The following is an 18,426-nucleotide window of genomic DNA, read 5'->3' as shown; positions in this document are numbered from 1 at the left end:
AATTTTAAAATTTTACGAAATTTTAAGATTTTCATGAAGTCCGATTTGCGTATTTTTTGTTGTTGTCACCTATGCCTTTGGTGTCATCTCTAAGAAATCACTGCTAAATCCAGTGTCACGAAGCTTTTATCCCATATTTGCTTCTAAGAGTTTATAGTTTTAGGTCTTTGATCCATTTTGAGTTAATTTTTGTATATGGTGTTAGGTAAGGGTCCAGTTGCATTCTTTTACATGTGGATATCCATTTTCCCAGCACTATTTGTTGAAAAGACTGTCCTTTCCCCCATTGAATGGTCTTGGCACCCTTGTCAAAAATCATTTGACCATATATGTGAGGGTTTATTTCTGGGCTTTGTATTCTATTCCATCGGTCTATATGTTTGTCTTTGTGACAGTACTACACTGTTTTGGTTACTGTAGCTTTGTGGTAAGTTTTGGAATTGGAAAGAGTGAGTCCTCAAGTTTTGTTCTTTTGCAAGATTGTTTTGGCTATTCAGGGTCCCCCGAGTTCCAGATGAATTTTAGGTTGGGTTGTTTGGTTAACATATCCATTTATTGAATGTGTGTGTGTGTGTATTAATAATATATATATTATATATATAATCTATTAAGTTCCAGGCACATTCTGTATTAATCCATGTTATGATTTCTGTTTTGAACTGTAAGAAGTAAATTGGTAAGTTACATTTAATCGTTATAGAGGGCCGGGCCCCGTGGCTTAGTGGTTACGTGCACGCGCTCCGCTGCTGGCGGCCTGGGTTCGGATCCCCAGTGCGCACGGACTCACCGCTTGTGAGGCCATGCTGTGGCGGAGTCCCACATAAAGTGGAGGAAGGTGGGCACGGATGTTAGCCAGGGCCAGTCTTCCTTAGCAAAAAGAGGAGGATAGCATGGACGTTAGCTCAGGGCTGATTTTCCTCACCAAAAAAAAAAAAAAAATCGCTATAGAAGAAGCTATTTTTTACATTTACATGCAACCCAGTTATGATTCAGAGGCAAGAGAGATTGAATGACTGTAGTGATTATCCAACAGGCTAGCAGCTGACTGTGCATTTATGAACAGGGCTTGTGGCTAAAGGAGGATGAGTCAGAACCAAGTATCTTGTAAAGGAATCTGTTAAATAGACTACAGAAATTATTACAACTAAAAGGCAGAGAACATACTTCCTTAGTGGAATATCTTGTTTTCCTGGGTGCCTATGGCCATCCCAGTATTACTGCTTATCTGCTGATTCATTGGTAGGAACAACTGTTCGTTGTCTCGGAAAAAATGGCTTCTTTCTCTTGTAAAGAAATCACTATGTAAAACATAGGTGGAAATGTTTGTGTAAGCAATCAGTGTTACAGTGGTGATCTCTATGTTTTGTAAGTTTTCTGTACGTTGACTTAACTAATTTTTACTATCACCTATGTGAGAGGTATTATTTAGCCCTGATTTTATATGTGAGGAATGTGAGGCTTATTAGCAAACTTAATTTGCCTCCGACACATTGATGGAGCTAGAATTTAAACCCAGGTTTTACTGATTCCAAAGCACATGTTGTTTTCACTCTTTCCATCACTATGCTTGGGGTTAAGCATAGTGATAACATTCATTTCTTTTAAAAATAATTACAGTTAATTCTCATTATTTATGGTGGTTATCTTCTATAAAGTCGCTGCATATCTTCTTATAAAGTCATTAGTGAATACTGAACACTTGCTTCCAGGGAAAATACAGAGGTAGGTTTCTGCAAGCCTCTGGTCACAACATCTTCCTCAACCAATTAATACATAATCTTGTTTTGTGTGCATTTCTGTTTAAAGACACCTTGTTTAGTATATATTATTGATTCATTAACATTGAACAACAATAAGATGTTGGGCATCTAGGTTATTTCTAATCTTTTGCCATTATTAAAAAATCCTTAAGAGTGAATATCCTTGTACTGAAATATTTGTGTACATCTTTAATTAAATTTTAGGATACATTCATAGGCATGACATTGCTGGGTCAAAGGAAAATTCACACTTATTTTTAAAAAATGCCTTCCCAGGGGCCGGCCCTGTGGCGTAGCAGTTAAGTGCGCGTGCTCCGCTGCTGGCAGCCCGGGTTTGGATCCAGGGCGCGCACGGACCCACCGCTTGTCAGACCATGCTGTGGTGGCGTCCCACATAAAGTGGAGGAAGACTGGCACAGGTGTTAGCTCAGGGCCAGTCTTCCTCAGCAAAATGAGGAGGATTGGCATGGATGTTAGCTCAGGGCTGATCTTCCTCACACACACAAAAAAAATGCCTTCCCAGAATTGTTAGCCAGTTTACACTTCCTCTGACAATGTAATAGAACCTGGTTTCTCTTCAGGTAGACGTTATTAAAATTTTTTATTTTTAAATTTTTTAGAAATAGTTATAGTTACTTTGTTTTAATAGATTTAATTATTAGTGAACATTTTTTCATAGTTTTTGGACATTTTATTTATTTTGTTTTAAACTCTTTTTTTTCAAATGGTTAGCCAGTTTTCCCATCTTTACTGGTTAAATAAAATATCCTTTTACCATTGATTTGAAATGTTGCCTTTTTCATTTATTAAATATTTGTATACTTGGTTTCATTTTTGGATTTTCTTTTTATTTCATTTAGTTGTTTCTGACTGCCACAGCACTACTACATATACACTGATTGCATTGTTATATGTTTTAATATCTGAAAGGGCAGAAAATTATTTTCTAGTATTTTCTTCGATAGTCTGATTCTTGTGTATGAACTGTAGACTTATTTCTCAAATTCCAGAAAACATTATTTTAGATTTCATTGGAATTTTGTTAAAATAAGGATTACTTTGGGATAAATTGGCATTTGTAATCTTACGATTAGAGAACATGACATCTCACTAGTTATTCAAATCTTTTTCTGTTTCAAAAGTTAGGTATTTTCTTCTTATAGAGCCTACATGTTTCTTGTTAAATTTATTCTTAGTAGTTGATACTTTTATTGTTATTTTAAAATAAAGATTTATTTTATTTTCCAAATAGTTACTATTGTAATATAGGGAATTTATTGGTTTTTGTGTATTGTTTTTATAACCAGCCACTTCATTGAACTCATTAATTCACTTGATTTTTCAGTTGAATATTTTGGGTTTTTCAGGTAGACAATCTTCAGATAATATATCCTAGTCATATTTATGTGCAACTTTGTTAGAACTGTGGTCTTTAAGAGGAGGTTGCAAAGCCGCTGGATCCAGCTTCTTACAATTTTACTATCAGTGGTACATTCCATTAACCTTAAGAGTTAAGTGAGTCCTGCTTAAATGTAATGGGTGATTCAGTTTTAATTCTTACAGTTCTTTTTTTGTGTATTCAATTCTTCCTCATTAAAGACTTTAAGTTAACTGGTGGTGTAATCTTTTTTGGGTGGTGGGTTATAAATCTTTTTTTGATTCATCATATATTCACACTGCCCTTATAATACCCTGCACAAAATGACAGGCAGTAAACATTTGTTGAATAGGTAGATCTTTTCAAATTGAAATTATAGGGATGCTACAAGAAAGACATTTTTAAATTCCAGCTGAATTTCCACTTTTCTATTAATCATTATTCAAATATTTACTGAGGGCCTAAGGGGCACTGATCATTCCCTCTTACTGTTTTCCCTAATACCTCAATTTATAGACTAGAGTGACAAGTCTTTACATTCTAACAGTTTACTATAGAGAAGGGAAATATTCTTTCCAGTTGAAATGGGTTTTTTGAAGGTGAAGTATCTGCTTCTTGCTTTTGTCAATAGCTTTGACACTTGATGTCTGTGTATATTGGTTTTATGGCTCAGTACTGGTGTGCATGGGAGTCTTGTTTGCAAATCTACAGTTATTCTGCTTTAATTATCTTGAAATTATCTTCTTTAGAACTGCTCAGAAAAAAGGAACTCTTTCTGGCTATCTTTGTACCCTCGGTTTCTATTCTCAGCCCAGCTACCTAGGACCTAGAAACACTGAACTTCTATAAATATGTAGTATTGTAGGAGAAAGGGCAGTTGAGGATGCCACTGCTTAGGATGCCACTGCTTATTCCAAATTTAGATACTCTCAGAATAAGTAAAGTCCAGACTCTCAGAAGTAGAACTATTTTGTACAGGTTGATAAAGGAGAAGTTGACTTGGTTCTTTCATACCCTTCTTCTGACACTTATATTTCAAAACACGGGGTAGCTAATGTTTAGCTGCTTAAGAAGTTTGATCCATTTACTAAATGAAGGGTATTTATTGTCTCTCAAGGTCTGTGCTACAAAGACTTTGGTATCTGTGAGGGACGGGGAAGAATGAAGTTTTTACTATCATAATTGAATCCTTTTTTGCCTTGCACACCCTTTAGAGAATCTGGTGAAAACAGTGGACTTCCTTAGAAAATGGGCACAAACACATACATTTTTATACAGAATTTTAGGAGGTTTCTGTTCTTCTTGAAACTTATTGGTAAACCCAAACTCTTGTAGGTTTTCTGAACTCCAGACTAAGAACTCCTACCTTAAATAAAAGCATTGCTAAAAGTTATGAGTGACCTAAGATCCCATAACATAATATTTAGGTATCTAATGTGTCCAACAAAAGGGAAATTTTTACTTGAGGGCCTGTGACTTAACCTTTAGCCACTAGGCGCCTTACACGTTTTCCTCTTTCCTCACTGGCTGCTCATAGCGTGCTCTGCTGGGTTCTTTTCTTCTGCCCAGCATCTAAAAGTTGGATTTCCTCCAAGTTCTTCCTGGTCCCCCCTCTTTTCTCCTTCCACGTATTGCTTGGGGAATCTCTTCCTTACCCTGGATTTAAATACCACTGTATTGTTGATGGTTGCCAGATTTATCTCATCAGCCCGTATCTCTTCTCAGAGTGCTAGAATCCCATATGCAACTGCCTACTCAAAAATGTCAGTTTGCATATAGATGTCACCTATGTAACTGATAAAAAGTATTGCAAATATTTTTTGTAATAGATTTATTGAGGGCCGGCCCCGTGGCTTGGTGGTTAAGTGAGCGCGCTCCACTGCTGGCGACCCGGGTTCGGATCCCGGGCTCGCACCGACGCGCTGCTTCTCCAGCCATGCTGAGGCCGCGTCCCACATACAGCAACTAGAAGGATGTGCAGCTATGACACACAACTATCTACTGGGGCTTTTGGGGGAAAAAATAAATAAATAAAATCTTTAAAAAAAAAAAAAAAAGATTTATTGAGATAAAATTCACATACCATAAAATTCACCCTTTAGAGTTTGTGCAATTCAGGGATTTTTAGTGTATTCACAGAGTTGTGCAACCATCACCACTCTAATTCCAAAAAATTTTCATCGCCCCAAAAAGAAATCCTATACCTATGAGCAATCACTCCTCATTCTCCCCTCAGCTCCTGGCAACCACTAATCTCCTTTCTGTCTCTCTCTATTTGCCTATTGTGGACATTTCATATAAATGGAATCATATAATATGTGGCTCTGGTTTCTTCTACTTAGGGTAATGTTTTCAAGGTTCATCCATGTTGTAGCAGGTATCAATACTTTCTTCCTTTTTATGGCCAAATATTCCATTATATGTATGATACCACAGTTGATGGTACGTACATATTTTTGCTGAAGTTCTACTGCTATAGTGATATGGAATTTAAAGCTACAGAATATTAAAATAAAGTGATATGTGTAATTTGGATTGAATATAACATCACAAATAGTGATATTTAAATCTTGAGTTGATTATAAATTGTGCTCTTTATTTCCAAAAGAACACAAAATGTGAGACGGTAGTCACTTTTAACTTTCTGTGAAGTCTCAAACACATTATGATATTTTACATTAGGAAAGATAAGCAGACTATTTTGTTGCTGTTTTTGTGTGTGATTAGCCGAATCTATTTATCCAATTTAAAGGCTTTATAGAATCCATTTTGTTTTTGTTTTTGATTTTTGTGAGGAAGACCAGCCCTGGGCTAACATCCGTGCCCATCTTCCTCTACTTTATATGGGACGCTGCCACAGCATGGCTTAATAAGCGGTGCGTTGGTGCGCGCCTGGGATCCGAATTGGCGAACCCCAGGCTGCTGCAGCAGAGCGCACACACTTAACCGCTTGCGCTACCAGGCTGGCCCGTGTAGAATCCCTTTTGTGTATATATATATATATTTTTTTTTTTGGTGAGGAAGATCAGCCCTGAGCTAACATCCATGCCAATCCTCCTCTTTTTGCTGAGGAGGACTGGCCCTGAGCTAACATCTATTGCCACTCCTCCTCCTTTTTTTCCCTTTTTCTCCCCAAAGCCCCAGTAGATAGTTGTATGTCCTAGTTGCACATCCTGCTAGTTGCTGTATGTGGGACACTGCCTCAGCGTGGCCAGACAAGCGGTGCATTGGTGCGCACCCGGGATCCGAACCCGGGCCACCAGTAGTGGAGTGCACGCACTTAACCGCTAAGCCACAGGGCAGGCCTGTATAAAATATTTAATTGTTCTAAGACAATGGGTTTAATCTCTAAGTCATATTCTAACACATTTTTTATCACAATTTGAAATAAGACATCTTCAGTGAAAAATATCTTTGTGTTTAAATGATATTATTATATTACAAAATGCCAAATTGTTAAGAGACAGAATTTTATTTTCTTCATACTTTGAGATTTGGTATTCATGAATGTATGAAGGTGCGTTACATTTACTTTGAAGATCTACACATAAAATTGTATTTATTTGAATGTGAACATCTAAATAAATCACCAGGATCATCTAAATATTATTTTGAAATTTGACTGCAGGCACTAGCCTTGATTAAGAACTGTAGCCATTTTCTGAACCCATTTAGGAATTTCCTAAAACAGATGAGTGGTTTTCTTTTATAAAGTAATAAATGGGCTTTTAAAAAAGTTAGTAGTTTTATAAGGAAAATATTTTTTGACTATGGAAGTTAATATGAATAAGCTAGATTATGGAATCTTTGATTCTAAAAGATATAAATTCTTGATGAAGAATGTAGAATCTGATCATGAAGTTGACTTTCTCTGCTGTTAGATGAGAATTCTCTTCATGATTAATATCAGAATTTAAAATAGTAAGGTATATTGATAGGTGAAATGTAATACTCCTCACTGTGCGGCGCCCTCTCCCTCTTGTTAGAAAGAGTAGATGAAAATCTTGATTAGAAGATGTGGTAAGTCAAGTTATGTTGATAGGCAGTATAGAGGGGTATTGTGTTTAGGTTTTGTGAGGTGTGGAATATGAGGTCATCAGAGTCACTTGTTTGACTAGGTGCACATCAGTGGAGTTTTAAATTCACAATGTGGAAGGGAATGAGCACTTATCAGAACAGAAGGAAATGTGTGGTTAAACGGTTTCAGCTATAACTGTAGACTATTTCCCTTGGTCCAAATGGGAGGAGAAATGGAACCTTATGTTTTTGGCTTCTTTTCCCATTGTAAGTAGAAATTGATTCAGTGTGGTTTATTAGAGCCCTTAACAAGAAAAATGGTTGTGTTTAGTAGTGGAGGAGGGGAATGACATAAATATGTACTCTTAGTACATATGCCTTCTTAAGGCATAAATCCTATAGGGTTTATTTTATAAGTGTCTCGGTAGTAATTTTTCTATCATATTTATAATTATTGACATTCAATTATTCTTATTACACCGCTCTAAAAACAAGAGTGCCCTAAGATTCTTTGTTGAAGAAATTACTGAATTGAGTAAAGAAAAAGGTGATGTTTCCAGCTTTTCCTCAAAATAAGAAACTGTTTTACCAATGTAAAACAGTTATGTATAGTTATGTAACTATAGGTAATAAATAACGCTGATTTTAGCTCACAAAAGCACTGGGATTATCCAAAGGAGATATATTTGGTACAGGCAAATGAAGACCCTATTTATAAAGATATATGTGATAACCTGGAATTTTGAAAACTCACTGAAATCCTGCTTCCTCTGCATTTTAAAAATCTTGTTAAGGCAGTAAATGATAAAAATCTATGTTGATTTTTGTTCAGAAGCCCATGTTAAATGAGGTAGAGAAGACCTAAAATAACAATGTTTTTTTAGAAGAAACTATTAGAATAGTGTGGTGTTAGGGTGGGGGAAATTTTAGGAACTATAATAAATTTCTCTTTTCTTACATTTCTTATTGTAAAACAATAAAATATTCACCTCAAGATAATAGCATTAGCACCTTTCCTTTCTTGATGTGTCCTTAATTGCTCTTGAGCGATTATATTTTTGGGCAATAGGAGATTTAATTTGGTCATCAAAAATGAAAGTAATCTGAATTTGGAAATCATACCTAAAGTGGCTTTTGCTCTAGGGTTATTTATTTACTTGAAAAAGAATGATGAGTGAATAAATGTTAAATCATTTAAGGTTCTTTAGCTAAAAGCAGTAGAAATCAACTCTGGCTAACTTAAGTTAAAAAGAAAAAGAAAAAAAGCAGCATTATTTATCAGAAAGCTATGAGGTAGCTTATAAAACTGAAGGGAAGTGTGAAGAGCCTGACCCTGGGTGGCTCCAGATATCCAAGTAGAGGGAAGCAGTGCATGCTTTCTTCAGGGGCTGGTGAATTCCAGTTGTTTTCCATCTTTATATCTTTCTACCCAAGATTCAAAATCAGGTAATCAAAATCGTAAGATCAAAAATCATATATAATTCTTAATTTTATAATTGTATTCATCTTTTTTTCCCCTAAGAAAACCACCGTTTTCGTAAGTTTATGTTTTGTTTTTCATGTGTCTGATGGCTTAGCATTGGTTTTCATCCTTCTTTTCTGTGTCTTAGGTGTATTTGAAGGCTCCCATGATTCTGAATGGAGTCTGTGTTATCTGGAAAGGCTGGATTGACCTCCAGAGACTGGATGGTATGGGCTGCCTGGAGTTTGATGAGGAGCGAGCCCAGGTAGGGCGACTTCAGGCTTTACTGACCATGGTCCCTTTGTTTACCCCAAATCTTGCCTTTTTCTGGGGATCCATGTACCCGGTCTTTCAGAGTAAGTAAAGAAAGTTTCATATTCAGGTAATATTGAGGAATCCTGAAGATGTTGAGAACCAAATTCTGGTCTTGGTTTTGGGAAAGTTGTTCCTTCAGTGGTTCTAAATTTCATTGGATTACCCCTTTCTGCTTAGTGGGGGCCTTCAAAGTCCAGTAAATGGTTCTGTTTAATACTTGTTCTTGATCTTTAGAACATTATGAGGGAAAAAACCAGTTCAAAATAAAATCTAGGAGCAGCACTTCTCGAATGGGTGAGTAACTAGCTTGGCAAATCCTCTCCCCAAAAAGCAGTGATTAAACTGGACAAAACTGTAAAAATAAATACCCATTTAAGGTCTCTGGAAATTAACCCAGGGACATAAATTGAGAGGCATATATTCAAACAAGGCTATTGAATTTCAGGAAGAACAGTGATAGTCTGTGGCATTTTAGTCATGAGCTGCTCTCTTAGCTTCCCTCAGCTCTGTGGTCCCTCAAGTTCTACCCTGGGTAGGCAAGGCAAGCCATGACGACTGGCAGCTCTGCTGTCCTGTCAGAGAGAGCTGACTTTATTTAGGGCAGCGCTTGGAAAAATGCACACCCTGGGATGTTATTGAAAGCAGTAGAGGTCTCTGTGGCAAACAGTCTGGGAAAGCTAATGTTGCCGGAAGCAACAAAATGACAGACTAGCCAGAAATTTATCAAGGAGATCTAGGGAAGAGATAGCTAAATTGCATCCTTCTAAGATCACACTTAGCTCTCATGGTCCAGAAGGCGGTGTGCATGTGCAAGGCTACACCTGTTGGAGAGAGAACAAAGAGGGCCCGTGCAAGCTCTACTAGTCCCTGGCTGAACACAGGATAGACTGCTAAACTCCCTGCACTTTGAAAGGATTACCCAAGCTGCACCCAGTTCCAATGGCAAAGGACAGGTGCCTACTGGCTTGAGGTGTTTAAGCAAAATCTCTGACCGATCACTGCCTGACTAGTAAGTTATGCTGCCCCAGGGGCAACGCCCTAGAAAGCAAGGCTGTGCACTGCTGGGGAAACAGACTACAGAATTAGTCCAGGCAAGTCTCTAAACAAACAACAGCAACAACAAGCTGGAGGCAGGGTTCAGAATTCAGAGTTGCTACAGTATATTATTTAAAATGTCTGGTTTTCAACAAAAAAATTGAGATGTGCAAATGAAAACTGTGACTGATATTCAGGAAAAAAAGCAGGCAAAAGAAACTATCTTTGAAGGAGCCCAAATGTTAGTTCTTAGTGACAGAGACTTAAAAGCATTTATTTATCAGTATGTTCAAAGAACTAAAGGAAAATTCTTTCCTTTAAAGAATTAAAGGGAAATTATGATGACAATAGCTCATCAAATAGAGAATATCGGTAAAGAGATTTAAATTATTACAAAGAATCAAATAGAAATTCTAGAATTGAAAAGTACCATAACTGAAATGAAAAATTCACAGACTCAACAGCAGATTTGAGCTGGCAGAAGAAAGAGTTAGTGAACTTGACCGTGGATTAATAGAGATCACTCAGTCTGAAGAACAGAAAGGAAAAAAAAAAGAAAAATGAACAGTCAGAGACTGGGACACCAGCACGCATGCCAACATATGTGTGATGAAGCTCCCAGAAGGAAAGGAGAGAAAGGGGCAGAAAATATATTTTAAGAAATAATGGCTGACATGCTATGGTGGCGTCCCATATATAGTAGAGGAAGATGGGCACGGATGTTAGCCCAGGGCCAATCTTCCTCAGCAAAAAGAGGAGGATTGGCATCAGATGTTAGCTCAAGGCTAATCTTCCTCACAAAAAAAAAGAAAGAAAGAAAGAATGGCTGAAAACTGCCAAATTTGATGGAAAATACTGATCTCCATATCTAAGAAATTCAATGAATTCCAAGTGTAGGGTAAACATAAAGCAATCCACACCTAGATACATCATAGTCAAATTGATGAAAAACAGAATTTCAAAAGCAGCAAGAAAAATCCCTTACAAGGGAGCCACAGAAAGATTAACAACAGCTGACTTATCTTTTGAAATTGTGGAGGCCAGGAGGTAGTGGGATGACATTCAAAATGCTGAAAGAACATGTAAAAGTATCTGATTATTAGCAAGTGTTAATTTCTTTCAATGGTTTGATATTGATTCTCTTTAAGTTAAAATAATCAAGAATAAAAAGGAGCTCTCTTTTTGTTATTCTTTCTGTTGTTTCAGCCCATGTTCTCCATATATGAAAATGTGAGAATTTTCCTATCAAGAGATCAAAAAACTTCTTAGTAAAAAATTAAGATTTAAAGTTAAAGTTCTAGAGCCAGCCCCGTGGCTTAGTGGTTAAGTGCGTGCGCTCCGCTGCTGGCGGCCCGGGTTTGGATCCCAGGTGTGCACCGACACACCGCTTCTCCAGCCATGCTGAGGCCGCATCCCACATACAGCAACTAGAAAGATGTGCAGCTATGACATACAACTATCTACTGGGGCTTTGGGGAAAAAAAATAAATAAATAATTATAAAGTTAAAGTTCTTAAGAAAGAATCCCTGCTACCTTGATGTCCATAGGGATGAGGAGTCACCAGCTCTTTCAGAAAAATAGTAAATAATAGACAATTTAGAGGGCTATTTCTGTAAGAAGTGATACAGCAGATTGAATTCATGTAAGGGAAAATTTCAGATTGAGTTGATTTCTAAAACTGAAATATTTTACTAAAATAATAGGTAAAAATTTTAAGTTTAACCCACAGCATTTTCTATACTTAAAATTTTCCAAGCTTTGTTGTCCCAGTCCACAAATTGAGCCTTATTACTACAAAGTAAGAGCTCACTGTTGTGACAGTGAACTAATGTAATCAAAGGTCTTACATAATGTAAAAATTTCAAAGCAGGGGATCCCAGCCATTCAGTCAGCAGTCAGCACATCTCTGTAGCTTTCCCCGTCCCCAAATCATCTGCAAGATAATAAAAGTAAAGGGCCATAAGATTAAATGAGGTCTTAAGAATAGGGCCCTGATATGATTAGTGTCCTGATAAGAAGAGGTATACAAGAGAACTTGCTCATTCTCTCTCTCTGCCATGTGAGGACAAAATTCTCTAACAGGTGCTGAGATAACTTGTAAGCTAAGAGATGAACAGAGGATAGTCATAGTTCCATTTTTAAAAATTGTGTGTAAGCATTTCAGCTGAAATATTTTCATAGGTATTGTCTTTTTGCCTATGTTCAGAGTACCTTTGACAAACATTGGCAAGGATATGGAGCAATAGTTGGTGTGTTGGTTGGTTATGTAAAATTGACACAACATTTGGAAAATAGCAATAAATACTGAAGTTGAACATAGGTATATCTGTGATCCAGCAGCTCTACTCTAAGGCATGGTATGCGACGGGAGTGAATACATGTATTCACTAAAGATGTGTAGTAGGACACTTGTAGCAGCATTATTAGTAATAGCCAGAAACTGCAAACTACCCAAATGGCCATTAATAGTAGAATGGATAAATTGTATGTTCACACAAAGAAATATGGTGAGAATGAAAAACTACAACTAGCACACCAATATGGATGAATTTCACAAATATACTGAGTATACAGAAAGCACATGCTGTATGAATCCATTTATGTAAAAGTATAAAAATGGGCAAAACTAGTACACGCTGTTATGGGACCAGCCTGGTGGCATAGTGGTTGAGTTCATGTGCTCCTCATCAGCGGGCCTGGGGTTCACAGGTTCAGATCCCAGGCTCGGACCTAGGCGCCGCTCATCAAGCCATGCTGTGGTCGTGTCCAACATACAAAAAGGAGGAGGATATTAGCGCAAGGTCAATCATACTCACCAAAAATTTTAAAAAAAATGTACATATATATATATGCTGTTAGAAGTAAGGATAGTGGTTTATCCTTGGGAGAGGAGACTAGTTACTGGAATGGAGCAGAAGGAGCCTTCCAAGATGCTGGTGTTATTCTATTTCTTTATATAGATTCTAGTTACATGGCAAGTTCAGTTTGTGAAAATTTATCAGCTATGTTTTAGGACAGTGCTGTCCAGTAGAATTCACATGCAAGCCACATAATGTAATTTAAATTTTCTAGAAGCCACATTAAAAAGTAAAAAAAAAAACATAATTGTAATAAATTTTTGTATTATTTCATTTAACCCAGTATATTCAAAATATTATCATTTGAACATGAAATCAATATAGAAATTTATCGAGATATTTTACCTTTTATTTGGTAATAGGTGTTTGAAATCCAGAGTGTATTTTCCGCTTACAGACTGAGACTAGCCACATTTCAAGTGTGCAGTGGTCACATGTGTGGCTAGTGGCTACCATACTATGGCACAGACTTAAGATATGTGTACTTTTTTTTATGTATAATATACTTCAATAAAATGTTTTAAAAGTTTCCCATAAATGAAGATATTTCTGAGTACAACTATAGAAACTCAAAATTAAATCATGTTTACTGATTGTATTTTCATCTTTTATTTTCTGTAATTTGTAGGGATAAATTTCAATGTCTTTATACATTTGGTTTTCAATAATTGCAATTCTCTAAAAGCTTGAAAGACTGAAAGTTTTGGCAGTTCGCCATTGAATAATCAGAGATTTCCAACTAATTTTGAACAAAATATAACTACAAGGACTCATTTACCAAAAAAGGGACAATGCCAGTGTGGAAACTAGGTTGATTTCAGAATAGTTCTTCAAAGGCTCAAATTTTCTAAAATCCAAAGCACACGAGAACTGTCATGATGACTTTTTTTGAATTCAGCATTAGCTTTGTTGCAAAAATTTTATAGTTCAGTTCCTTTAACTATGGAAACATAAATATATTTGTAATTTATACGACTGTAACTTCTAAATGATTGGCAGAATATTTCACTTCTTTGGATACAATTATGGATTATGTACATACCACAACTAGTTCCTAGTAAATTACTATTTTATAGTTTTTAAAAATTCAATGATAATGTTATTTTTTATAGTGTGTGCTCTCCACCATTTGTATTTGTATTTTAATATAACAGCCAGTAATTTTATCTTCATTGTTGTACTTTTTAAATGTACTTTGGCAGTCACAAAAAGATGTTTCACATTCAATGTAATGACCTTCCAAAGTTTTATTTTGATTCTATGATCAGGTTAGAAAAGTTGGACCATTTTTGGAATTAACAGATTTTCTATTTAAAGTACTTGATGACACTGATGTAAAACTGGCATCCTTTTGCTGTTTGCAAGGTTTTTCTATTAATGATGCCAATGTATAAAACAGCTTTGCTTTTTGTATGTGCGCGAGAATGTGAGTGAAATTAATTTAGAACTGTCATTTGATTCAAATGAAAAGTTATGTTCTATAGAGTGATGTTAAATGTACAGCGTTTGCAGCTGTACATGTTAAATTGTCGCCTTTGAAGTATATGTTGATGCTGCTTCAGCAGATTTATTTCTTTTGGTTTTCGTGTGATCAGTGATACCATTCTGGTCCCCACAGAGAATGGTAAATGTCATTATTTTGTGCAAGTTACACATTCATCATCAACTTGCTTGGAAACGAATTTGATTTTTTGTTGTTGTTGTTAAACATGCACTTCCATTTTTTAATAAATTTATTGCTGCAGAAAAGTAAGTATTCCCAAACTGTAAAATAAATATAGTCATAGATTTGGACAATACAATAAAGACAGAACCACTGCAGCAGGAGTGGTCAGAATATTCTCTATATGCCCTACGTCAGCACTGCTAGGTCTTTATTTCTCACATGGGTTTCACACACACCCAACCACCTTTTATGATTACCCCACCTGACTACTTTGTGCAGATTGTGGTAAAGATCGTGGAGTGACAGACTAGTATAACAAGTAGCTGGCAGGGACCAGAGTGTTGAAAACCTCTCCCACTACCACCTGAGACTGGATAGATTTTGTTGTGCCGAGCCATTTGAGCATACTTTTTGGGTGAGCTTGTAGTTTTATCAGCAAGTGCCTTTTATGCTATCCTTGAAAGGGAGGTGTTACTTAAGGTTGCAACAGGCAAGGGTCAGGATAACACTGGTAATCTCTGATCATCTTTCAGATTTAACCATTTATTAAAGTGCATACTCTGTTCATTGCATATACATTTCACATCTCACTAGAAAAGACCAAGACAGAAGCTGGAATTAGAATATAGAAGGCTACCAAATCTCTCTTGGCTTATTTTACTACAACTATTAGTAATAATACATTTTTTCTTTGAATGAAATAAAAATCTGTGACCTTTGCTAGAATACACATTAGTGGCTAATAACTTCCTTAGGGAATTAGATCACGTCTCATGTTATATGCTCTCATTTCGTCGTGTAGTTTTCCTCTACTGTACTTAATCACAGTTGGTAATTATGTGTTGATTTTTATGATTATTTGTTCATTGTCCACCTGCCCCACTAGACCAGAAGCTGTGAGGAAGAGTACCATTTGCTCCCTCACTATCCATGACACCTAGCATTGTGACTTGGACATAATAAAGACTCACTAAATATTTGTGGAATAAGTGAAAAAGTGAATGAATGAATGCACAGGACAGAAAGGGTATCTTGTTATCAGCAGATGTGTCCCAGTTGATAGCTAACTAAATAATAGAAAGCCCTTGGGAGATGGAAACAGCATTCTTTTGCAGGTACCTCTGGCGTGTATAGTACATTCCGAGAATACAGTAGGTATGTATAATGATGTTTTGTCAAATGTGTAAATTTTATATATCCACAAATGCTTGTAGAATAATAGCACTTATTGAAAGTTATCAGGTAGTATGCTTAAGCACTTTTTATATGTTATCTCATTTAATCTTTACAACAATCTTGTAAAGTAAGTATTACTACTATGCACATTTTACATGTGAGTGTACTGAGGCTTAGAAAAATGAAATACCTTGCCCTGGATCATAAAGCTGGTAAATGCATCATAAAAGTGGAAATTTGATCACATCTTTCACTTTTGTTTAAGTTACAGACATTGTCAGTGAAAATTCTAAGTATTAACCCTACTAACAGTGACAAATAAAGGATTTATCATACAGAACAAGATACTCAGCAGTACACAGTCCAGGCCTGGTATAGCACTTAGTTATATTATCAGGGGCCCTGGATCTTTTCATCTTCCTGTTGTACTATGCTCACTGTGTGACTATATCCTCATTATTATGTTTGCAAGGTGGCTGCTGTATCTCTGGGCATTGCATCAGTTCCCAGTTAGGAGGAAAAGTGAAATGTCTCTTAAATGACGTTCTTAGAATCCCCATTAAGTGACTTAAGCTTCTATCTCATTGGCTAGAACTGAGTTACCTGGCTACCCCTTGCTGCAATGAATCTAGGAAGGTGAATGTTGATGACTTTTTTGGTATTGTTTTTGACCTTTTAATTTCTTCAAGGGTACCATTGAAAATCCTAGTATGGAGAAGTATGTGACAGCAAAGGTCGAGCACCCTGTGTTATAGACAGTAAGGGAGCTTTTCTGAGTTGGGAGTTTTTGTGGTCAGATTGTGCTTTAGAAGGCATGCTCTGATGGCTCTGTGGTGGATTGGGGATAAGAGAATGGAAGCAGGAAGAGACTGTTTAGGAGACCTTTGCAGTAATACAGGTAAAAGATCTTAAGAGCCTGAACTAGGAAAATGTTTGTAGGAATGAAAAGGAGACTAAAGATTCCAGAAATGTTTATGTTACAAATATTTTTTGTTAGTAATGTTCCTTGGAATTTTATGTACTTTTTGTTATCTAGAAGTTTCTAACATTTGTATAATCAATTCTGTTAATATCTGCTCAATAGTCTCTTTTACATTTCTGACTTTAGTGTCATAATTAGAGGGACTGGCCTGTCTTATCCCTACATTACAGAAATATATACCAGTTTTTTTCTTGTACTTCTATGGTTTAAATATTGACTTCATCAGGCCTTTTTTTTTTTTTTTTTTTTTTTTTTTTTTGGTGAATAGGATGAGGTAAGGAAAGAAAAGGGAAGAGTCTTTTCAGTTGTTAGAATATGATTGAACATGACAGTTGTTTCCAAGGTGTGATATAAAGTATGAAAAATACTGAAGTTTTCTTGTAAAAGTAGCTCTGACATAATTTAATTTTTTTTATGGTTTTAATGTTTTGAGAAATACTCTGCTATTCATTTCCTTCAAAAAATAAAACACCCCTAAATTTTAAATTTGTATTATAAATCAAAATTAAAATATCTAGGGGCTGGCCCCGTGGCTTAGTGGTTAAGTGCGCGCGCTCCACTACTGGCGGCCTGGGTTCGGCTCCCGGGCGTGCACCAACGCACCGCTTCTCCGGCCATGCTGAGGCCGTGTCCCACATACTGCAACTAGAAGGATGTGCAACTCCGACATACAACTATCTACTGGGGCTTTGGGGAAAAAAAAAGGGAGGAGGATTGGCAATAGATGTTAGTTCAGAGCCAGTCTTCCTCACCAAAAAGAGGAGGATTAGCACGGATGTTAGCTCAGGGCTGATCTTCCTCACAAAAAAATAAAAAATAAATTAAAAAAAATTAAAATATCTATTTTATGTCTCCTCTGACAGCAGGAGGATGCATTAGCACAACAGGCCTTTGAAGAGGCTCGGAGAAGGACACGTGAATTCGAAGATAGAGACAGGTCTCATCGGGAGGAAATGGAGGTGAGAGTTTCACAGCTGCTGGCAGTAACTGGTTAGTACTTTCCCCCAACCTCTCAGGCTCTATTTGTGATGTTTGTGTATAATGTTTTTAAGTTGTTTAATTTTGTCTTTCATTTTTAAAAAGTTGTTCTCTGTGACTTTGTGTTTCTTAAATGCAGTTAATTGCTATAAAAAAACTTAGTCTTAATTTTAAGGTTGTATATGAATTCCTCATTTATTGGTCCTCATAAATTCATTTACTATAACAAGGTATATTTTCTCCTGGTTCATTGATCCAAATATCTTACCTCTTTTTTAAAAATTATTTTTCAAATTATTTGTAAAAATTACCTTATATTAACATAGAATACATATTTTTAGAATGTTATTAAAACTCCTTGGGAGTAATATTACTTTCCATTTTTCTATGAATATTTGTGTTGTTTTTGTAACATAATTTTCAGTCATTTGTTATGTGCTCTTTACTAGAGGAAAATTTAATATTTACAGACTACTCAAAGAATGGAATTTACCTAGATTATTTTTCTTTTTATTTTAACCTTTTTATTGTAAAGTAAAATACAGATAGGGGCCCGGCCCCGTGGTGCAGCAGTTAAGTGCGCATGCTCTGCTGCTGGCGGCCCGGGTTCGGATCCTAGGCACGCACCGAGGCACCACTTCTCCGGCCGTGCTGTGGCATCGTCCCATATAAAAGTGGAGGAAGATAGGCACAGATGTTAGCCCAGGGCCAGTCTTTCTCAGCAAAAAGAGGAGGATTGGCATGGATGTTAGCTCAGGGCTGATCTTCCTCACACAAAAAAAAAAAGAAGAAAAAAAA

General features: G+C 36.4%; 1 protein-coding gene across 5 annotated transcripts in view; it reads left to right on the top strand.

Annotated features, from left to right (window-relative positions):
• CBFB (core-binding factor subunit beta) overlaps positions 1-18,426 on the top strand; it is a 53,189-nt gene that overhangs the window by 20,361 nt on the left and 14,402 nt on the right. For 3 of the 5 annotated variants that reach the window (XM_087420142.1, XM_087420141.1, XM_087420140.1), the window contains 2 exons: positions 8,766-8,882; positions 17,514-17,640. In XM_087420142.1, coding sequence (XP_087276268.1) covers positions 8,766-8,882; positions 17,514-17,640 — 244 coding nt within the window. The remainder of the gene's footprint in view (positions 1-8,765; positions 8,883-17,513; positions 17,641-18,426) is intronic. The other 2 variants (XM_087420143.1, XM_004431700.3) reach the window with 1 other exon arrangement.

Source organism: Ceratotherium simum, chromosome 30 (assembly GCF_057802395.1).
Source record: "Ceratotherium simum simum isolate JZ-2026a chromosome 30, ASM5780239v1, whole genome shotgun sequence".
Taxonomy (NCBI): domain Eukaryota; kingdom Metazoa; phylum Chordata; class Mammalia; order Perissodactyla; family Rhinocerotidae; genus Ceratotherium; species Ceratotherium simum.
The sequence above is the reverse complement of the archived record's forward strand: the minus strand, read 5'-3'. Positions and strand labels throughout refer to the sequence as shown.